Genomic DNA, 23,644 nt, shown 5'->3' on the forward strand with positions numbered 1-23,644 from the left:
CGTCTGTGTGTGTGTGTGTGTGTGTGTGTGTGTTGTGCTGTGTTTTGGGAAGAGAGATTATTTCTAGAACTAAACCCCAGTAACTGAGATTATATAATCCAATCTGGAAATAAGAACATATAACAAAGGAACAGCCCACTACACACGCTCATCAAAAATCTGTAGAATGAACCCAAAGAGTCAGAACTCAACCTCAAAGTGTAAAACAAAATGTCCTCTTACATGGTCCAGGATGTTTACACACCCTGTTCAAATGTGGAGGCTGTATTTCTACAACTGTCTCCAAATTAGGTCCCTATCAATTGGATTCTTATGGCAACCCACTCCAGTACTCTTGCCTGGGAAATCCCATGGACGGAGGAGCCTGGTGGGCTACAGTCCATGGGGTCGCAAGGAGTTGGACACAACTGAGAGACTTCACTTTCACTTTTCACTTTCATGCACTGAAGAAGGAAATGGCAACCCACTCCATATTCTTGCCTGGAGAATCCCAGGAATGGGAGCCTGGTGGGCTGCCGTCTATGGGGTCGCACAGAGTCGGACACGACTGAAGCGACTTAGCAGCAGCAGCAGCAGCAGCAGCAGAATATAAACACACCTCACTACTATCAGTGCTGTTTTCCTCTCTTATGAGGACTCATCTCAGAGACCTACCTACCTGTCTGTATCTTAAGTAACTTTTACCTTTCATTTGGCCATAAACTTGTCATACTTACATAATGGAATTCTGTTGGAGCTTGCCAAGGGGTAATCATATGCCCAGGTGGTCTCTATGGCCGCAAACCATCTCTCTAGTCATCATCATAGTTGATGATGATGCTACACCAGTTTCTTCTCCTATTAATTCAGAGTATTGGACCCAATGATCTTTCAGGTTCCTTCTAGTCCAAATATCCTGGATTCAAGGAACTAAGATACTTTTATGCACCTCAAGGCCCCAGATCACTGTTTGTTGTTGATAATCATAATGAAGGCTACCAGTATCTCTATTAAATCTGTTAAAAGAACAAAATACATGGCACTCAATACATTGTAACATATGAATTGAGAGGAGAGGAAAAGGGCAACCACTCTTCCTATTTTTAAAAAATACTTTCCTACACTGAGTCAACTTGCATTATGCCCTTGAGAAACAGGCAAATTTCCTTTTAAAAGGGATAGATAGATCTTCCTTCTCCCCAAGATGACAACATCAGTGAATAAAAGAAGGTAGCTTGAAAATCAGAATCTCCTTAACACAGTAGAAATTAGATGTTACCTGGAGCCAGATAGGTAAATGTTGCTCTAAACATGGTACAAAGTATTTTGCCAGCCATTAATAAGTGCCATGGGTCAAGGAAAAAGAAAAACTGAAGTATATTCTCTATTTTTTTTTTTAATCAGACTATGTCAACTCCATGCCACAGGGTTAATCTCTGACTTTTTCTGTTTAGAACTAATTGCTATGGGTTTTTCTTCAGTGCCAGGCAGTGTTCTGATTTATACATATAACTTGTTTAATCCTGACAACAATGTATGATGCAGGTACTATTATTATCCATGTTTGGCAGATGAGTGAACTGAGGGACAGTAAAGTTAAGTACCTTGTTCTATACCACATGGATGGTAAATTGGGGATCAGAATTCAGGCAATTTGGCTCTAGAACCTGTGCTCTGGCCACAGGACCTCTTGAGAACCTTGATCATTAGGGAATGCCTCCTAGATGCCTTGCACAGTATTTGGCATTATACATCAATTAATTTAGACCTCAGAATAACTTAGGTGATGGAACCTAAGTTACAGATAAGGTACATATCTGTACGTAGGTACATATCTGTTACCTATGTTACAGATAAGGAAACTGAGACTCAGGCTTAAAATAACTTATCCATAGTCATGAAGCTAATAAATGGTAGATTTGAAGCAAGATTTATCTGATTCCAAATTCAACCTTCTTTCCACAATACTTGAGCTTCCTTTTGAGAACAACAAACTAATCATTCTCTCTCTATTCATTTCCCTTCTTGGTTAGACTCTTTAATGCCTCATAATCACTTCATTCTAAACATTTCTCATCCACTTTTCCAGATAAAGAAAACAAGGCACACAGTAGACCCAGGCACATTTTTAGAATTTCAGATTCCATTTCCCAGAGAGTGGGACAATTAATTTGACCTCCTCATTCTTATTGCCAGACCACTGCAATCATACTTCCCCTGCTTCTTCATCTGCCTCTAAAGTTTCTTCCCTTGAGGGGCAAAGCCCCACTGCCAACATGAAACGCAGCTATTTTCTTTGTTCTCTGGATCTACTGTAATCAGCATTAAACATGAAAACTCTTTTCTGAAGGAGTTGGTCGACCCAGTTCACATCAAGCCACAGCATTCTCAAGGCTGGCCCCCAGAATGCCACCCCAAAACTATACACATTGGTCATTACAACTTTAAAACCATTCCCAATGTGAAAGTTCAGAACTTAAGCTCTGATAGCACTTGGAGTAGTGCTATCAGTACTTGGCCAGGAGTAGTAAATGAAACTAACCTGGAGGTAGATCAAGGAAAGGAAGAGATAAACTAGAGGAAGCAAATCTGGAGTTCTAACTACTTTAGTCGTGAAGAGAAGGAGGAATATTGAAGGAGGTGATAAGATCCAGGTAGAGGTTTTTTCCTCCTTCCTTCCCACAGAAGAAAGTTTCTATTTATTGCTGGATACCTGGGATATAATAAGTGCTAAATAAACACTAGGTGATTCAACACAACAGCCAAGTTTTCTGTTGCATTTTGTTCTTTTGAAAATCTGTTTGTAGCTGCCTCAAGTCGTTTTTGGAAAGCAATTAGAAATCAAGTTGCATGAATATACCGTCAGGCCTCCATATCTGCAGGTTCCACATCCATGAATTCAGTCAACCATGGATCAAAAGTATTTGAAGGAAAAAAAACAAAACAAAACTGGAGAAAGTTCCAAAAAGCAAAAGTTGAATTAATGGGCAACTAGCTACATAGTATTTACATTGTATTTACAATTATTTACATAGCATTTACATTGTATTATTAGCAATCCAGAGATGATTCAAAGTATAAGAGAGGATGTGTATAGGTTATTCCCAAGTGGTGCTAGTGGTAAAGAATCTGCCTGCCAATGCAGGAGACACAAGAGACGCAGGTTTGATCCCTGGGTCAGGAAGATCCTCTGGAGTAAGAAATGGCAACCTACTTCAGTGTTCTTGCCTGGAAAGTTCCATGGGCAGAGAAGCCTGGTGGGCTACAGTCCTTGGGGCTGCAACAAGTTGGACATGACTGAGCAACTGAGCACACAAGCACACATGCCATTTTATGGGCTTCTCAGGTGGCTCAGTGGTAAAGAATCTGCATGCCAATGTAGAAGATGCGGGTTCAATCCCCGTTTCGGGAACATCCCCTGGAGAAGAAAATGGCACCCCACCCCAGTATTTGTGCCTGGAAAATCCCATGGACAGAAGAGCCTGGTGGGCTATAGTCCATGGGGTCCATGGGGTCACATGGGGTCACAAAAGAGTTGGACATGACTTAGCAACTAAGCAACAACAACATGCCGTTTTATATAAGGGACTTGAACATCCATGAATTTTGGTATCCACAAGGGAGGAAAAGGGTCCAGGAACAAATCCCCAGCAGATACCACGGGACAACCATAATCTCCAAATATGTACACCTGTGCATTAAATTAATTTCTCCTAAGTTAAGCAGATATGCAACAATAAAGCATATCAGAGACTGAAGAAGCTAAGATATGAATATAACTGAATCCATGCAGCCACCCAAAGAAAACAGCATAGTACTGTAAAAGAGCAATCAGAAAACCTAGATTCAAATCTCAGCCCCATCTCTCAATGACTGTGTGGACTCGGGGCAACAACATTCTAAATTTTCTCATTTGTGAAACAAGGAATATCATCACTTTCCTCACAGGATTGTTGAGAAGATCAAACGGGAGTGAAGTTGCCTGATTTTTGGATATTTTCCACATAGGGCAGAAATGGCATACTGGCAGTTCCATAATGCAAAGCATAGGTTAGTGCAGTGGTGGGCACATAGCAAACACAGGAGAAATTATGAATGGAAGCAAAGGAAAGGAAGGAATATGTTATATCTAGGATGTGACATGGTGCTGGGTGTGTTCTCACAGAAGTCAGTCATTTCTATTAAGTAGTCTTCTAAATGGAAGAATAAAGGTGTGGTATGTCACCTTTAGAAGTCAGCTTGTACAATTCCTGGAAGGAAAAGTAATGGAGAGCTAACGGTTCTTGAAGAGACATTCAGAGAAGTGACTGTGATATAAAAGAAAATACCTTTTTAGTGTAGAGTTGTAAAGTGGAAAGAATAATGAATGGTTTGAAGACCTAGGTTGGAATCCCAGCTCATAAGTATGACCTTGGGCAAGTTACTTAACCGATCTAGAATCTCAATTGCAAAACGCAGATAAAACCTCACTGGACGGCTGTCAAGATTAAATAAGATAAAGGATGGGAAAGCTGATAATGCGATACAAATAACAGGTATTATTAGGAGTTAGTCTCCTCCCAGTAGGTCCATGACCTTGGCGTGATTTCAGTTCCTCGTGCCTCGGTTTTCTCATCTAGAAAATGGGACGGATGATACTATCTACTCTACAAATATTCTGAGAATCAAGTTAGACCATATATGAAACATCATGCCTTGAAAACTGTACAGTGCTGTACGTCTATAAAGAACTGCCATCGTGGCCGCTACGTCTTAGGCATGTCAAAGGCCGTGTTTATGCAAAGAAACACGTATTTTTATGCTATGCAGGTGAGGAAGCCTCGCGTGCATTTCTGCATCCAAGAGTGGGGCACAGGGCACAGACGGACATTCACCGATTCCGGGGGTGTGACTTGCACGCTTGGGAAGAGGACCGTGGGACAAGCTGCTGGGCCGGAATCAGAGTGGTGGGAGCCAGGGTGGGGGCAGGGGGGATACAGGATGCACGGATGGAAAAGGCTGGGGGCACAAACACGCATGCCCAAGCCGGAAACGTTTCGGGGGAGAGCAATGCGCATCCCCGGCGTGAGGGGGGTGGGGGGGGAGAGCCTTGGGAGGGATGCGATATGCAAGCCCGGGGGGGGGGGCGGCCCAAGGGTGCTATACCGAACGCCCGGGGCCAGGGCTCTTTACCTTATCGCTGTAATCCCTCAGGACCCGCTCGATAGCCCCCGCCTCGCCGGCCCGGACGATGTAGAGGGCGCGCTCCTCATCCATGGCCGCAGGTGCGGGGGAGCCGCGGCCGCTCTGCGCGCCCAAGCCGCTGCCTCCAGGTAAACGCCTCGCGCCCCCGCTCGCTCGCTTCTTCCCAGCTTCCTTCCTTCCCTCCTTCCCTCCCTCCCTCTGCCTCCAGCCCGCCAGCCTCCGCCCGGGCAGGCCCGACGTCACCGCCCCTCAACTTTCACCCCGCGACGTCACCGGTCCCCCAGCAACCGGCGCCTAGCCGCCACCTCTGACAAGGCCCACTACGCGGTAGAGGCCTGGCGGACGGCCTGACGTTGGGGGTCAGGCCCGAGACCCTGCTTGCTCCCCTGACTCTCCCTCCCTCGGAGAAGAGTCCAGCCTTTTAAGTGGGCTTTCACAGACAGAGCTGTTCTTCTCTCCTGACCCTCCTCTATGAATCATTCTCCTCAGCTGACGAGAGCGACCCGGCTCTTCCCCGCCCCTCTAAGAGCAACCAGCTAAATGGACTACAATTCCCTTCGTGCGACGGGGTCATTCCACTCTTCCATCTAATCTACTGGAGTATCTGAGATCTGCCGAATGGCATGTTGGGACTCGTAGTCATCCAGCGGGAAAGACTTCCCGCCAACGGCATGCTGGGAACTGTGGTCCTGCAAAGGCCGGAAACGGGAGTCCAGCGGCCGCCTGAGGCCAGCGGCCCGGAGACCGTTAGGGGGAGGGTCCAAACGTCGGCTCTGCCTCCTTTTTGTTCCTTACCGAGCTGACTGTCCTGCTCCAGCCCTGGCTGGTCGGACTGGTTGACAGCCGCGGAAACTGGCACCCCTTGGTGGGAACTGTCATGCACCGTTTTAATTCCCTCTTTTCTCGTTTAGCGGTTTCGGTCTCTTTGAAATTCTTTCCTTCCTTCCTTGTTTGCGGTCATGCTATGTATTCAGCTACAATAATGTGGGAAATGGTAGACAGGTCTCGGATAAAAGGGGACTCGGCGGGGTTTTTTGCCTTCATAATAATAATAATAGCCGCCGTGTATCGCGTGTTAGGGACTCAAGACTCAGTGTTAGGTGATTTCTCACGGCACTGAGATTTTTGTGGAACCATAGGAATCCAAATAGATTAAGTAATTTGTCCAAAGTCACATAGCCAGTAAGTAGGGAATTCGATATTTGTATCTACGTCTTTCCCCAAAGGCAGGTCCTCTACGACCGCTAGTAAATGTTGTAATATGGATATACTAGTAATGGTAATGATGATGATGATGGAATCTCACATTTGCTAAGTGTTTGCTACATGCAGACAGACATTCTGTCACATACTTTACCTATGTTATCTCAGTTTCTCACAAACCAAGTCAACAGATATTAGAGAATCTGTGCTGTGCCAGACACTGTTCAATACAGTACAGGACAGTTCAGTGTGTCTACAGTGGACCCAAAATGAAGTCCCTACTATTATGGAGCTTCCATTTTAGTCGTTAACCTTATGCTCAGTTGCTTCAGTCATATCCTACTCCTGGTGACCCTATGAACTGCAGCCCACCAGGCTTCTCGGTCCATGAGATATCCCAGGAAATGATACTGGAGTGAGGTGCCATGCCCTTCTCCAGGGGAGCTACCCCACCCAGGGATCAAACCCACATCTCCTGCCTCTCCTGCATTGCAGGCAAATTCTTTACTGCTGAGCCACTGGGGAAGCCCTAAGCTTGTGAGGGAGGTACTATTCTTAAGGTGAGGAATCTGAGTCTTGAAGAGGTTAATAGGTTAATTTACTGAGATGGCAGAATTTGAAAATTGAATTTGAACTCGAATCCTATCTATGCTCTTTCTACACTCCCAAACTATTTGCTAGAGTGTGGATGAATTCTAAAAGTAACTTTCAGTTTTCCATTCCAAGACCTTTACCAGAATCATCTTCCATGCCAGCCCTGCTTACCTCTCCCTCTTGAGCTGTGCTGAAGAATTAGAAGGGGCAAAAATTTATTCATCTAATAATTATTGAGTTTCTTCTATGTGTCAGATGTTGTGCTAGGATCTGAGAACTTAGAAATAAGAAGTATGGAATCTGAGCTCATGGAGCTTTTGGTCTTTCGGTGGATCGTACATTTCATGCAGCAAACCTTTATTGAGCATATCTGTTGAGCCAGATATTGGGGTAAGTGCTGTGTCCATAATAAAGTCAGATTTTGGTCTGTCTCTTTAAAAAGTATCTTCTTAGGCCACGGTTTAGTAAACTATATTCCTCATTTAATAGTAATATCTTGCAGTTATCTTTAATTGTTTACAAAGCATTCTACTGTACACCATCTCAGTGGATCATTGAGCGAGGTATTCCCATTTACATATAGGAAATCAGGCTCGGATTAGTTAAATAACACCAACTGAGACTCAAACCGAGAACTGTAACATAAAATATTTGGTTGCCTACTCTCTGTCCAGTACTGTACTACATGGTTTTTGGGTAACCATATATTTATTTTTGGAGCAATGGCTCCTGGATAGGATACTAGCTAGCATAAAGTATCTGAGTAGAGACATTTATTTTAAAGAGGGTCTTATACACATGTGTTTGAAATGTCTGTTTACCAGAAATAGGCTTATGTTTTTAGGCTTCAACCCTCTACTTCTAAAAAGAGATTTTAAAAATGTGAAACCACATGAATTAATGGCTTGGGAAATTGCACTTTAGTAATTTTAATTAAGCACTAATATTCTGATTTTATAAATCAAAAGGATCTTTGACTCTAATTCAAGTCATCCTTTGACCACTGACTAGACTCTGGTCCCAGAAAAATTAAGTGACTTGTCCAAAGTCAATAGTTAAAAGCAGACTCTGGGACTAGAGCCTAGACTAGCTAAATTCTGGATCACTACATCACTTTACCTCCCTGAATATTTAGTTATGTGATACTTTCAGTGACTAGAGTTTCTAGTTCAGCAGTAACTCCAGTTCCTGTTGATTCTTGCCTGGCTTGGTGCCAAGGAATTGGGATTTAGAGTCTGGGTAATCAAAGCAACAAATATTTATTCACAAGTCACTGCTCTAAGATATAATAATATAATTCTGTATTTATGTTTGGATAGTGCTGTACTGTTCTCAAAATATCTCCACATAGATCATCTGACTTAATCCTTGTAATAGCTGGAAAATGCAAGGTCAGTAGGACAGGCACTATCTTCCTTTTTATAAAGAAAAGGGAAGTTCAGTGTATGGATTAGCTTGCTCGTGAGCAATAAGTGCTCATAAGTGGTATAGTTAAGGGCTAGAAATGCTCTGGGCTCTGATAGCATAAAATGCTACGACCGTATGGGTCAGGGCCAATGAAAAACCCTGCAAATAGATACTAGTCATTTATTTTGGACTTTGATATATCCTGTGCTGGCATTTCCTCTGCCATAACAATGGACTGGTTGGAATGTGCCAAATTAAAGGTCTTATAGAAGTACCTGGTGGTAACAGCTTTTAGAATCCAAGTCTTTCACATGTAATATTTTTTATACATTTTCTTTAGAAGAAATTTAAAAACTAAACAGCTTGGCCTACTCACTACAGCTCCACAATTGGACTTCAGAGAATTTCACTAATTCGAGATACAAAGTGTCACTCAACAACCACCACGCCACCATGTGAGGCTACTCTCTCAATGTCATCTGGTGTCCTCAACTGTAAAATAAAGGAACTGATCCAGATAGAGTCTTGGTTCTCTCTCAGTTCTAACATTCTATGATCTAAGGACAACAAAAGCATATTTGAACATGCTCATTCTTTAGACAAATTTATTAGTGAGAGTGAGGTTTTACATATAAATATGTGCAAATCAAATTACAATATGATGTATGAAAATCATGGCTTGGGCATACCTGCAAGGATTCTGATTTAGTTGATCTGTGGTGAGGCCTGGGTACTGGTAGTTTTAAAAGCTTCCTGGTTGATAATCACTGGACCAGTATTCTGATATAATATCAACCACTAAACGAATATAATTTTTTTGTAGACTATCAGCCTTATAAGCATGTGACTCATTAATTAGTCTTTGAGAAATCAGAAAAATCTGGGAGGTTAAAAGTTACCTTAAATTCATTTTCTATTAAGAATGAAGTTTCTTTTTTGTAGCAAAGTTATTTGACATGGTTTGTACCTTTAACAAATAATTTGGGGCTCACTGGAGCATAGCATTGTCTTCAGTCAGTTCAGTCATTCAGTCGTGTCTGACTCTTTGCAGTCCCATGGACTGTAGCATGCCAGGCTTTCCTGTCTATCACCAACTCTCAGAGCTTACTCAAACTCATGTCCAATGAGTCAGTGATGCTATCCAATCATCTCATCCTCTGTTGTCCCCTTCTCCCATGTTGAATCTTTCCCAGCATTGGGGTCTTTTCCAATGACTCAGTTATTCACATCAGGTGGCCAAAGTATTGGAGTTTCAGCTTCAGCATCAGTCCTTCCAATGAATACTCAGGACTGATTTCCTTTAGGATGGACTGGTTGGATCTCCTTGGAGTCCAAGGGACTCTCAAGAGTCTTCTCCAACACCACATTTCAAAAGCATCAATTCTTCGGCACTCAGCCTTCTTCACAGTCCAACTCTCACATCCGTACATGACCACTGGAAAAACCATATCCTTGACTAGACGGACCTTTGTTGGCAAAGTAATGTCTCTGCTTTTGAATATGCTATCTAGGTTGGTCATAACTTTCCTTCCAAGGAGTAAGCGTCTTTTAATTTCATGGCTGCAGTCACCATCTGCAGTGATTTTGGAGCCCAAGAAAATAAAGTCTGTCACTGTTTCTACTGTTTCCCCATCTACTTGCCATGAAGTGGTAAGAACGGATGCCATGATCTTAGTTTTCTTAATGTTGAGTTTTAAGCCAACTTTTTCACTCTCCTCTTCCACTTTCATCAAGAGACTCTCTAGTTCTTCTTTGCTTTCTGTCATAAGGGTGGTGGTATTTGCATATCTGAGGTGATTGATAATTCTCCCAGCAATCGAGTCCAGCTTGTGCTTCATCCAGCCCGGCATTTTGCATAACGTACTCTGCATATAAGTTAAATAAGCAGGGTGACAGTATACAGTCTTGACGTACTCCTTCCGATTTGTAACCAGTCTGTTGTTCCTTGTCCAGTTCTAACTGTTGCTTCTTGAGCTGCATACAGATTTCTCAGGAGGCAGGTCAGGTGGTCTGGTATTCCCATATCTTTAAGACTTTTCCACAGTTTGTTGTGAAAAACCACAGTCACAGGAAACTAACCAAACTGATCACATGGACCACAGCTTTTTCTAACTCAATGAAACTATGAGCCATGCCATGTAGGGCCACCCAAGACAGATGGGTCACGGTGGAGAGATCTGACAAAATGTGGTCCACTGGAGAAAGGAATGGCAAACCACTTCAGTATTCTTGCCTTGAGAACCCCAGAATGGTATGAAAAGCATAAAAAATAAAAACAAGTAGAATCAATTGATCCTGTTCTTTGGGAATATAAGAAGCATCCAGGCAGTTGGCAGATCTTTGCTACTGTTAGGAAGGAACAAATTGAATGTAAATATTATGCCAATAAAAGCAAGATAAACATTTATGGGAAGAAGAATAATCAGAGAAGCCTTCTTGGAGAACTATATAGAGAATACTACAAAGAGCTTAGAGGGCTAGCAGATAGGGGGAAATGCCAAGAGAGAAGTTCGAGAGGCCAGAACTAATGAAACACTTATTGAGAAATGAAAACCAACTTAGCTGAATTTGAAAGCAAGGGAGATTTAGAGGTCAGTTGGTCAAGTGGGATAAGGAAAAATTAAATCTGGGAGACGTCATTATCACTGATGGCTCTATATAACCATCCAATCCAGTTTCAGCTTACAACATGTTCCATTCCTGAAAACTACCTCACAATACCATATAACATAAATAGAACTGGGAGACAGGAAAAGGTCTGTTGCTGACTGGTGTCAAACCCTTGTGTGTGTTATTTTAATTTCTCTGGATCTTATTTATAAAATTAGAGTTTAATTAGGTGACTTCAGAGGTTTCTTTTTAAACTCTTAGAAATTTATGATTACTTGATGCAGCCTTTCAGTACCTGTATGAGATTCCTCTGTAATATTCCTCTGCAGTATTCTAATTGCTAAAATTGAGCCCATGCTGTTAGTCCTTGGCAAATGTACCTGTAGTTGTTTAATACTGGTTGACTGTCCACAGTGGGGCTCTCAAATTAAGCACACGAAATGGGCTCTGCCCTTTAGGAGTTTTTATTTATCCAAGAGCTGGAATGTGGGTCAGACCTATTTGCATCTCGCTGGCTTGGACTCCCATCCAAACACCTCTTGGGAAAACCCAGCACTTTGGGTGGCAGTGCTGTAATGTGGCGAAAGAGCTGGACTGGGAATTGGAAAACCTGGTGTTCAGTCCCAATTCACCGCGTGAGTCTCAGAAGTCCATCATTTGTCAAATTCCTTAAAACCATTCTGGCAACCAGTTTTTTGTATCTCAGAGGAAAACTTGAAAGCCCAAAGATTCTACTTGCCTCCTTTGAGCATTGATTTTCTCAACTGTGACGAACATGATAATACGTACTTTGCAGGATGTCATAAGGGTTAAAGGAGATGACTGTCCGAGCGGCCAGCACAGCAGTCCTGGCATGGAGTAGCCACTCAGATGTTAGCTGAACTGGAATGAAAAATGCAGCCTCCCTCACAGTGATGCTGGAAGATGTGGGGATAAAGGTCATGTTATTACTGTTGGTGAACAAATGCTTGAGTTTTTGTCGTTGTTGATGTTTTTAACAACAGAAAAGTAATTTTAGCATACCACTTTGATCTTTAAACCTTGAAGTTAATGTTTTTAACACTGACATGCTTTGACAAAAGAGTTTGGGGACAGTGACTGTCCTTTGTGTGTGTATGTAAATAAGGAGGCTAAAACACTACACACACATGTGCACACACACACTCTATACCAATGTCTTTGTAATTAAGTTTTTGAGAGTCACATATCAGAGGAAATACATTCTCACAACCTTTCTTCCCGCCACTTCCTTTTTAACTCTTAATGCAGTAAAGCATTAATTTACTTACCAACATTTGATTAAACTCTTAAGTTTCAACCCTAGGAGGAGGTGGCAGTGGACAAAGGATTATTGTCATTCATCATCACCACTTTTTAGTCTTCCCCTCCAGTTGCCTATGAAGGATTAGCATTTCCCTGAAAGGAGGACGACAGAATAAATTGCATCTCCCGCCAAAGAACTGCCAGCTCCTTTCAGCTGGGGGCACATACCGGGAGCTTTTCCCATATTAGTCAGCTTTATCTCAACTTTTGGGCACTGCCTACATCTGACTTTCATGGGTTTCAGGGTCAGTCCAAACAGAATTGTAGGGTTGTTGAGGTCAGAGGCCACTGCTGTCAAAGGGTAGTGACCTGAACAGCAAGAGGTAGCCAGCACCCCTCCTCCACCCCCTCCAATGACTTCATTCTAGTGAATGCTTGGCTCATTGCATCTCCCCTGCAGAGCTTTTTTTTTGACCTAGTAATAAAAATCCTCCTGTGCCCTGCTTTTTTTTTTTTTTTTTTTACATTATTATTGATTTTCTTTTGTTCCTGTTTCTCTGTAGAATGACCAAGTCTTGATTCTTGATAATGTATTGGTTTGTATGTACCCTGGGAAGCGACGGAGGGAAGCTGGTGTCTGCTGTGAACTTACAGTGAGTGGATGCCACCTTGGGTGTGGGAGAAAGAGCTGGTGCAGCTTAGAAGCTGCCTTCATTGAACACACACAAATTTCCCAGAACTTCTGAAACTCTCTTCAACCCCAGCAGGTTCTCTTACCATGGTCAAGGTTGATTTATAAACTGCAAAGCCACTTAGAGAGGAATGGGGGCGGGATGGCGTGGAAACAAAAGTAGGAAGGAGGAAGGAGGCAGGGTGTTGTAGCAGAGAAAACAGTCTGGAATGGAACAGTGCAGTTTGTACATCCTGACTCTGGACACTAAACCGGTCATAGCCTCTGTCTCTCCACCTGTAAACAGAAATGACTACACCACTGACATCTCAAGGAGGTTATAAAAAGTGGGAAAGGTGCTTCTGATGGGGCTGGCATGTTGCAGACCCCCCAGGAACAGGAACCTCTAGAGCTGCTTCAGGAATGGACCATGCGTTGCTCAGTGTGAGGAGAAGGAAGTTTGTCTCATTTAAAACTTGGCCTGCTGTTGTAATTACATTTCAGTCCTTAGGAAGACATTTGGCAGGTTCTTGTTTCCACGAGGTGTAGCACAGGCTGGGACGTTTTGGATACTGTCTCTGGTCAGGGCACCGTTTGGTAGTTCTTGGAGAATTCACTCTTAGAAACTTCTCTCAGTGGCTTTCCCATCTATCAGGAGACTGTTACAATTATCAAGGATCAGCACTGCAGCTGTTCTGAAGCTGATTCTCTCACCCCTGCTGTCACGGTCAGACCTTATTATTTTTCATAATAGTTCTTAAAACAACTGGTTTTAGCTCTGGAGGCATTTATGATGACAAAGGGAGGAATAAAACTGGGGAGCCCTATTTCTCCACCCACCCTCTCTCTTCACCCACACTCCTTTCCTAGCAACAGCTCTTTTCTCAACTCTTGAGCCTACATCTTCCGTTCCACCTACACCAGTAGCAGCAAAATATGGGGGAGAGAGGGCTGGCGGGGCGGGGGGAGTCGAGATGCAGGAGGAGGGATGGAGGAAGAGCTTCAGGGAGGAGGCTGATGAAGCACAAAAGGTTCTGACCTCCTTGGAAGAAGAGGAAACCACAAGGGCTGGCTTAGTTTGGGAGGCTGCCAAGGAACCGAAGCAGAGAAGGTCCAGGTTAGGAGGGCAGGCGGCAGAGTGGTAGGGAGGTGGGCTGGGCTGAAGGACAAACAAAACAGTGCTGTCAGGGAGAGGTTTGTCAGCTGGGGGAAACTATAAACAGTGTGGATGATTGGTGTCTGCCACTCTGAACAGACCGGAATCTTATAAAAAGGAAACTCGGGGTACCTATTCAGGGGAGAGCAGTCCCTGGATCTTAGAACTTCAAGGTGGCAAAGTTCATGTTTCTCAACCTGGGCTGCATATTAGAATCATCTGGAGAGCTTAAAAGATTTCCCCATCACATTCCAGGTCAGTTATTGACTGTGGGTGAATCCTACACATCCCTATTTTTACGGAGTTGATAGAGTAATGCTAATGGGCAGCTAGAACTCAGAACAGATGATGTCTAATCCTACTTAGAGTAGGAATGCCCCTTCTACATCATCTCTGGTGGAACCAAGATTTAATCTCGGTTCTACCTCACTTTGAAGCCAGTGAGGACATCCCTCTATTTTTCCCTTAAGCTTCTGACAATAATGATGATTTGCATACTTCAGGCCCTTGACCAAGTCTGAACTCTGAGTTTCAGGAGCTCTACAGCTGCCCCACCCCCACACTCTTTCCCATGTGATAAAGGGAGTGTTTAGCCCTTTCCTAGGATTTAATTTTTTTCAATCTTTCCATTCTGCCTTTAAGAGGTATGAAAAGCTGGGACAAATAGCCTGTTCGTTTTTGCTCTTTCCTTCTCCAGATTCACGTCATTTTGATTGATGTCACGTTAAAGCAAATAGGACAGATCTGCAGGATGGGGGAGATAGCAGGAGACTACTGCCCCAGTGGAGTCGTGAGAGTGGGATCAGATACAAGGAAGGGGTGTTGCCTGGTGATGGTGGTGTAGGGATATGGGCTCAGCTCGTGGATGTGAACCTCAGGCCATTTCTTTAGCACCAGCTGGTGGAGCCATCGCCTTCTCTCTCGTGGCTGCCTCCCTAAATCACTTCCCAGCTGCCAGTCTGTTCTTTGTTTTCCCTAAGCTGTCCACCCTCCTCACCCAGATCTGCCCGCCCTGGTCCATCAGCACACAGACTGTAATTCAGGATGTCATAATCATAGAGCAGGCCTGCTCAAGGCCCAGAGTGGGGAGGTGACCCCTCCAAGGTCACCTTTCCATGATTTCAGGCCCTCTCTCCAGTGAGGTTGGGTTTATTTGATGATGCACATTTTTGATTGGTCTGTAACCAGGCTGTGGTCTCCGAGGGGCCACAGCTCCCCTTTCTTCCCAGACCTGGGCTATGCTAGAGGCCTGACAAGGGCTCAGCAGGATGGATGCCTGGACTCCACAGGCCTGCGACGTGGGTGAGCCATCCTGGCTGCCGTTCATGACTTCAGCTAGTTTCAAGCTGGCAGAGTCCTTTTCAGAGAGTGTCCTGAAGAGGGGAGGGTCCCTTTATTGCCAAGACTCCTCTGTTCTTCCTCTGACAAGTGGCTGGCCCCACTCCAGTGGCCGACCTTGCCCATTGCCATCATGGTGACTGGCTAGGAACCGTCAAGAGGGAGAGAAGGTGCAGCTGAGTCATGAACTCACAGCAGTTGTTATCTTTTCTTACTCATATCCCTCTCTGTTCTGAAGTGGAAGCTTTAGAACAACTGGGGACACAGGCAGTCCACTCATCTCCCAAGAGATGGGTACCTTGTGGTCTGGAGAGAAACGCCCAGGGGCCACTTGCCTCACCTGAAGCTGCCTTCCTCCTGCAGTGCTGATGACTCTCTTGGTTCCTGGCTGTGCTGCGAACACATTTTTTCCTCTGCAAAGTTCTTGGAGTAATCACTGTATTTTCCAGGATTCAGGCCCTTGTTGGTTGTGACTATTTTTGCCTAAATATCTATGCATTTAAAGAGCTTGTGGTTATTACTTGTGTACATGGGTGTCGTTTATTTCAATATTATGTACTGCTCCTACCTGGCCAGAGAATTTGGCAACTGCTTAATTTTTTGTGCTTAGTAGGTCAAAAGTCAGACTTGCTACACCCATTCATTTCTGGAGCATGAGCTTTGGATTGTAAAGAGAGCAATAGGTCTGGTTATTCTCAGGCTTATTTTCAGTGACTAAATATGAAATTTCATCCTTCCTCTCCCTTATTTTCCTCATATAAAGCCAACTTATGGACCTTGGCTGAAAGATCAAACTAATTACCATCAGAGAGTGAAATCCAACATCTGCTTTCTTTTGGTAGAACAACACAGCTAATTTTTTTAAAGGGGATACTATATAAAATGTATAATTTTAATCCCCAAAGCAGTTTCAGGTGTACGTATGTTATGTAATAGCAAGTAAGAGCCTGGCTTTAAAAATAAACCTTTTAAAATGCAAATTGAGTTGTCGAATTCTCATGCCTTTTAGTTAAAATAGTCAGTACTGCCATTTCTGGAAATCTATGGATCTGAATTTCTCATAGATCCTAGACTCTAACATTTGGGTAAAACATTTAATAATTTTGCCTTACTTTCCAGCCCTAGAATCAAACTGCAGTTCTGGAAAAAAAAATCTGTTGATATTTATTAACTATTTAATAATATTAGTGTCCTGTTTCAGAAGTTTATTAGCATTTAAACCACTGTGCTCAAAATATCTTTACACCTGCTGCTAAGTCGCTTCAGTCATGTCCGACTCTGTGCGACCCCATAGACGGCAGCCCACCAGGCTCTACCATCCTTGGGATTCTCCAGGCAAGAACACTGGAGTGGGTTGCCATTTCCTTCTCCAATGCAGGAAAGCGAAAAGTGAAAGGGAAGTCGCTCAGTCGTGTCCGACTCTTTGCGACTCCATGGACTGCAGCCCACCAGGCTCCTCCATCCATGGGATTTTCCAGGCAAGAGTGCTGGAGTGGGATGCCATTGCCTTCTCCAATCTTTACACCTAGCGATCATTAAAGCATAATGAACTGAGTGTCAGGGGACCTCCTAATGATTCTGGCATTGAAGAATAATATCCTTTGTAAGAGCTGAAAGGCTCTGCCCTTTGCTGACACTGCTGCTGCTGCTAAGTCACTTCAGTCGTGTCCGACTCTGTGCGACCCCATAGATGGCAGCCCACCAGGCTCCCCTGTCCCTGGGATTCTCCAGACAAGAACACTAGAGTGGGTTGCCATTTCCTTCTCCAATGCATGAAAGTGAAAAGTGAAAGTGAAGTCGCTCAGTCGTGTCTGACTCGTAGCGACCGCATAGACTGCAGCCTACCAGGCTCCTCCGTCCATGGGATTTTCCAGGCAAGAGTACTGGAGTGGGGTGCCATTGCCTTCTCTGTTGCTGACACTAGCCATTAGGAAAACTTCAGGTCAATCCTTGTATGTAGGACTGGTTCTTACAATCAGGTTGTAGGTGCTAAATCATTTTTTAAGGACTGCATGTGTGGCCTATCCACATTTTAATAATGACAAGATCACAAGGAACTCGATAAGCACAACCATAGAAGACCATTTATTTTTGTTTTGCCTACTTACATCCTAGGTATTTAGAATGTCATATATATTACACACACACACAAAAACACATATGCGCACACACACATACAGAGGTCGTATCAAACACAAAATGAACAAAAAGAAAGCTGGTCATTCCAATACTTTTTATTTGAGTGTGAAACCATTCATATCTTGCACAACTGTACAGATAAAACTATTTCCATTTTAGCTGTAGACATGATTATCACACTGAGTGGTGTGATCAAAGATTTTATTTACAGAACAATTGCTAAAACATCCGATGTCATATTTCCACTTATTTCTTACCCATAGGGTAATAGGTCCACCATAATTTCTTGGTGTTTTATATAATACAGAAAGAAAACCTATGTTAATCTCTAACAAACCTCACAAATTGCTACAAATCTGACAGAAAAATGCCTATGAAAAAATTTTCCAAAAGTACAATACATTTTTTTTTATTTCCACACATACACAGTATAGTATAGGCTCAAAGGCACAGCTTTGAATTTTTTCTATCAAAGTGTCGGAAATTATTACAGTCTTATGAAGGAACCGTGAAAGTCATCTTCACACTTGGTGCTTGGTAAGTTAAAAGTTTGGTCCGTTCAGGTTCACAAAGTTAATACAGCAGAGCTGCGTGTGATACTCAATGCCATAAGTCCGCATTCTCACAGAACTTTAGAAAACCCTCTTCTGCCTTTTGCTGACACTAGCCATTGTGCAAACTTAAGACAAATACTTGTGTGTAGAAGAACCGGTCCCCTACAAACCTCAGTCTACTTAAGGCATACGGAACAGGCCTCTTCCTTCCCTCTCAACAGTGCTTACGTTCCAAGACCAGGCAGGGACGGTGACAGCGTGAGTGTAACAGGGACTCTAGGGTTTCTGGGCACCTCCATTTAGCCCTGGTGCTCCAGGAAGCAGTGCTGACACCACCAGCAAGTTGGGATGTTTAAGACACTTCTGAGGGCTGTTCATCGTACAGTAAGATGACAGCCAGATGGAAAGGTGAATACTCTTGGTCAGTTATGTGCCCATCCAAGAGTGCCAACCAGATTCTGTCTCTAGTATCCATCCTTCAAGACTAAAGAGTTTTTGTCAACAGGAAAATAAGTGGTTTACTGGGAGTGGTTGAGAAGTCATGGAACAGAGGGAAATGTCACGGGTCGGCCTGCCCGAGATAGTGCTCTGTACAAACAGTCAAGTCTGGCTTGGATACGGGAACCCAATCTCACTGACTCTTAGTGAGCCCTGTTTCAGAACTAAAGTTTATTCATCCGGCACTGAATCCCAGCCTCATGTTCATTAGGAAAGTGGATGCCTAGGAATAGTCCAGGAGTTACAATGTAGAGAGATAAAGTCTTCTGGGGGTGGGTGGGTGATGGGTTTATTATTATTATTATTATTAATATTAAATATGGATTCCTATGAAAGCAGTCACTTAGCCCATCCTGTGGAGGCCTCTCCATTGATGTAAGCAAAGCCAGGAAAGTGTTGCATGTGCTCGTACTCAGAATTCCTGCGCGTGGTCAGGGGTGTGTACATGTCACTAGAGTTTCCATACCTCGTGGAATGCACAGACGGGCTTGTGTAGCACGTGTTGGCTGTGGGCACCTCTGGCCATCGGGGGGTGACTGGGGTAGGATGCAGTCTGGGAGTACTGCTCATCAGACAAGGTTCCATCCGGGAAGTGGGGCTATTAAAAGGGTACTAGTTGAGGGGAAAGAAATTCCACAAAGTTAAAATTAGCTTGAAGTTGCACGTACACAGTATCAGTCATGTTCACAGTTTACGTTAAATTCTTAAGACTCTGTTAATGAAAGTTGGTGGGAAGTCATCAGTGAGATTCTGCAAGACTGACTCTTGGTCTAGGAAGCATCCAGCAGGAGAAGAGCAAAACATTTCATAGCCAGAGCTGGGCTGATATTTATTCAACCTGTCATACAGACTTTGTGCTCTTCATCTGCAATGTTTGGGGAAGTCAAACCCCAAAGAACGAATAACCCCACTGGGAATACAGGAGAAAGAGAGAGAGAGAGAGAGAGAGAGAGTGAGTGCATGTGTACCTGAGTCACAGTATGTCCAAATAGACATGGATGGATGGATGGGTTTGAACTGTATCATTTTATCATTTATGGAGTTGTGATAGGTCCCACTCCATCAACCCAAGAGAACAATACTGCCAAGAAAAACACAACGACTTCATTAAAAATAGCATTTTGCAATTGAATCCACTTATGAACTGCAGCCTAAAAGCAGGTTTTTGAAGAGGAAGCAAGTCAACAGTGTCGAAGGTTATTATTAGTGCCTATCATTTAGAGAACATCTTTTTTAGGTTCACATTCACTGGAGTCCTAGAAGATAGGATGGTGAGTTATTGGCCTTGGTAAGAACCTGGAAGGAGTCGAGATAAGCCCCTGGGAGTGGAGGAAGGTGCTTATGTACAGGTCAGGAAAAAAGGTGTTAATAGCTACCAGACGAGGGCAAAAAAACACATTTCTAGAAAGAATCAGAAATAAGAGGAGTGCCCCAAAGAGCTGCTTCGTTTACATTCTTTTCAGTTTCCAAGACAGCTATGCAAACGAGCTGCTTTTTGTAGATCAGAGGGGCGGAAGGGGAGGAGTTCTGGGCTCCCTTTGCTAGAGCTCTGCATTTGCAGGCTGGTCGACACAAAGATTTCCTTGCTGTGCTAAGGGCCACGCCAACATGAACAGGAGCCAGTCAGCCAGGATGGCAAGGGCAGCAAGTAGGGAGAAAGTCTGCCTGCAAATGTGTGAAGTCTTCTGTTCTCCCATCTGTCTTCCCTGACAGTTGGAGAGTGGAGCCCCAAGGGATTAGGTGGGAGGCTGCCTCCTGTGAGGGAGACAGACAGACTGAAGCCTAGACAAGCCAGGAGAAGGGGTTATGACAGCAATGGCCGCTCTCTGTTGTTGAGGGGGCCAAGTGAACTGTTCTCTGCCTTTTGAGTGGGAGCCTGAGGGGCAGTGGAGGAAGGCTGTTAGGCCCAAAGCAAGCGAAGAGAACCAGCTGTTCACAGGTCAAGAAGGAGGGCTCCAAGGTCCAGTAGTGAGGGCTTGGTCTTCCACAGGAGAGACAGCTTGCCTTACACAGTCAGAAGAACAGGTAGGAAAAGAGTGAGAAGGGCGGAGGTGGTATCTGGAGCTCAGGGGAGAGGAGGCACCCAGGGCTGTTGCCAAGGAGACCACGGGAGCCTCCGGAGGCTTTCATACTCCCCATTGTGGCTCTGTGTGTAAGTGTGTGTGTGTGGGGGGGGGCAGCCCCTCTGAACCCCAAAGAGACCATGATAAGACTGGGTCCTGACCAAGATAATGAGCCCCCAGGTATTAAACAAGTAATAGTAAAGCATATTATTACAAAATGGTCTTTAATTTTTCCCAAAAGTTTGCTCCCCACTCCCAATAGCCTCTCTAGTAAACTCCTTGGATACATGTCCCCTCCCTAGCACAGAGACCTCCTCTCTGGCCCTCAGGCATGCCAGGCTGGTTCCCATCTCAGAGTATTTGGTCCCACCTGTTCCCTTCACCTGGAGCACGTCTCTCCCACACCTCCCTCCAAGCCCCTTCCCTGCTTGCCCTTTCATCATTCTTCAAGTCTCAGCTCAAATGTCACCGCCTCAAAGAGACTTTTCTGGACATCTTGTCTCTCCAAGCTAGTGCCCCACCTTCACCTCTCAGGGCAGGATCTTAGCATCCTGCTTGTCAGGTATCTCTTCCCACTGGCTTGTATTCCTAAGCTCCTGGTGGGGCGGTGTCATCTTCCCCACCGTGTTCCCAACATCTGGAATGATGCCTGGTACCTAGCAGGTGCCGCATTACTATCTGGCAAATGAACCCTAGGTTGTTACCGCTAGAAATAACCTCAGGGGTCATGTACTCCGACCCCACGTTGCACTGATGAGACAGCTAGGATCCAGCTAGGATGAGGTGCAGAGCCCATGGTGAGCTAGTGGATGAGCTGGTAGGGGAGCCCAGGCCTGGGCTAGCTCTTTCCCCACAACGTCAGTCTGGCCCAAACAAGGCAGGAGCCACCACACAACCGTAGTCCAGAGAATTCAGAGAGGAAGACTCTCCTTTGGAACACAGCGCATTAAACTTGAATCTGTCACTCTGCCTTTAAGTACCTCCCTCCCCCTGCAGACCACAGGGTCTGGTAACTCCAACCAGGCCTCAGCCTGATGCTCCTGAGAGGCGCCTCGCTTGCCTGGCCTGTATAGGGACTGTATTGCTACGTGGACTCGCAGCCTCCTCCCCACAGAACCCAAGAGAGTGTGGCTTTTGTGCCAAATCAAGGCCCCTCAATGCAGCTGTGCCCAGGGGTTGTGTCACAGGCTCAAAAGAGTAATTGCCTGGAAATGAGACGGGCTCAAAATATCTCCAGTGTGACAATAAAATTCTGTTACCACAGGATCCGGCCTGGAAAATTCTGTCCTGTTAGGTCAGCTAATTGCAAATGAGTCAGTGCCTCGTCTTCCCCTTGGTGAAGAGACCATTGAAAGCTGAGAGGCTGGAGTGCCGGCTGTCCAGTCCGGCCATTAAAGCCACCAGTGAAGTTGCTCTTCAGTCCAGTGGGAGCACCCGCCTCACCTCTCACACTTCACATCCGGGTTCATGGGGCTCCTCCAGATGCTGGGCACAAACCCTGGGGTCCCCAGAGCTCTGTCCAGGATAAAAGCGCTTTTTGTTGAAGGCCCTAACTGGAAGTTACCCTTTTCTAGGTCAGATCAAGGACTGTTGCTACTGATGTGAAAATGGAGGTGAGTCCCCAGTCCCCACCCTGTGGGAGGTGTGTGAGGGGTGTCTGTGGGCATGTGTGGGTGTGTGTGTGCACAAGTGGGCAAAGATTCCCTCAAGGGACCAGGGTATGAGTCCATCTCTGCTGAGACTGACCCTGAGCCTCTTTGGAACCATATTAGGAAGTTCTATTTTGAGAAGTGACTTCTCACACCAAGCGCTGACTTTCCTGCACGTGGAGAGAGAAGAATGAGCCCTTTATCCCTGACCTTCACCAAACGGGCCTCTACTGGAGAACGGGTGAAAGGTGGCCCCCTGTTTTCCCATGAAAGGCGGCTCTTACTGCCCAAAGTCCTGCCAACAGGCGTCCCCCACCCAGGACACAGCTCCCCCAAATCTGTGCCAGACGGTCCACATCTGCTGAGCTTTTCGGGTCAAGATTAACTGAGTTAGTACATGTGAAATACTTAGAGCTTCCACACAGTGTCCGTGCGTGCTAAGTCACTTCAGTCATGTCCGACTCTTTGCGACCCCATGGACTGTAGCCCACTAGACTCCTCTGTCCATGGGATTCTCCAGGCAAGAATCCTGGAGTGGGTTGCCATGCCCTCTTCCAGGGGATCTTCCCGACCCAGGGATCGAGCCCATATTGCATGTCACCTGCATTGGCAGGTGGGTTCTTCACCACTAGCGCCACCTGAGAAGCCCCAGAGCTTCTACACAATAAGTTTTCAAAACATAGTTGCAATTATGAATATTATTCTTCCTCGAGTCATAGGTTCATGGTCCACTAATGATAGGAAGAGCCTTAAGTGATTGACCATCTGATACCATCTCTCATTTTACAGATGAGGGAACTGAGGTCAAGAGAGGGATAAATGATCTTCTTGCGGTCACACACAACTTAATGCCAGAGTAAGGATCCATTCATCCCGTCATTCACTGACCCTTGTATCATGAGGTCCAACCAAGAGCCAGGTCTGTTTTGGGTCCTGGGAATATAATGGTCAGAAGGGGAAGGACCTAGACCCCCTCGCCTTCACAGGGCTAGCATAGTAAGGGAGACAGATATTAATTCTACAATTACAAAAAATAATAACTGTGGTTACAAAGAATAATCATAATAATATACACAGATAGTGTTAACTATGAGCCAGCCCCTGTCCTAACCTTTATCACTCAACCCTTGCAACAACCCTATGAAATAAGTACTAGAATTATCCCCATTTTTCAGATGAGGAGATTGAAGCACCAAGTTAATCAGAGGCCGAGCTGAGATTTGAACTCAGGAAGCCTGGCTCTACAGTCAGAGAAAATCTGTTTTTTCTGTTTTCACTCACCTTTGGCCCAGGATGCTACCCCAAAGTGGAGCATGCTAAGCAAACTTTGTAGCAAT

At 44.7% G+C, this 23,644-nt stretch overlaps 2 protein-coding genes and 1 long non-coding RNA gene across 10 annotated transcripts in view; 1 reads left to right on the top strand and 2 right to left on the bottom strand.

Annotated features, from left to right (window-relative positions):
- RIC8B (RIC8 guanine nucleotide exchange factor B) overlaps positions 1 to 7,389 on the bottom strand; it is a 106,940-nt gene extending 99,551 nt beyond the window's left edge. For 3 of the 7 annotated variants that reach the window (XR_008712603.1, XR_008712604.1, XM_055574886.1), the window contains exon 1: positions 5,152 to 7,389. Coding sequence is in view for 4 of the 7 variants with exons in the window: in XM_055574886.1 (XP_055430861.1) it covers positions 5,152 to 5,235 (84 nt within the window). In the remaining 3 variants the exon portion in view is untranslated. Of the gene's footprint in view, positions 1 to 716; positions 1,847 to 5,151 lie in introns of those variants that run through there. The other 4 variants (XR_008712609.1, XM_055574887.1, XM_055574881.1 and 1 more) reach the window with 2 other exon arrangements.
- Positions 4,658 to 23,644, top strand: part of LOC129648018 (uncharacterized) — a 35,057-nt gene continuing 16,070 nt past the window's right edge. Inside the window, exons 1-3 of the long non-coding RNA XR_008712630.1 lie at positions 4,658 to 4,788; positions 5,173 to 5,291; positions 22,233 to 22,271. This is a non-coding gene — a long non-coding RNA (uncharacterized LOC129648018). The remainder of the gene's footprint in view (positions 4,789 to 5,172; positions 5,292 to 22,232; positions 22,272 to 23,644) is intronic.
- The window catches only part of RFX4 (regulatory factor X4), a 151,822-nt gene continuing 147,112 nt past the window's right edge, over positions 18,935 to 23,644 (bottom strand). For both annotated transcript variants that reach the window (XM_055574864.1, XM_055574870.1), the window contains one exon: positions 18,935 to 19,207. In XM_055574864.1, the coding sequence (XP_055430839.1) occupies positions 18,935 to 19,207 (273 nt within the window). The remainder of the gene's footprint in view (positions 19,208 to 23,644) is intronic.

The sequence above is a fragment of the Bubalus kerabau genome, chromosome 1 (genome assembly GCF_029407905.1).
Source record: "Bubalus kerabau isolate K-KA32 ecotype Philippines breed swamp buffalo chromosome 1, PCC_UOA_SB_1v2, whole genome shotgun sequence".
In the NCBI taxonomy this organism is placed as follows: Eukaryota; Metazoa; Chordata; class Mammalia; order Artiodactyla; family Bovidae; genus Bubalus; species Bubalus kerabau.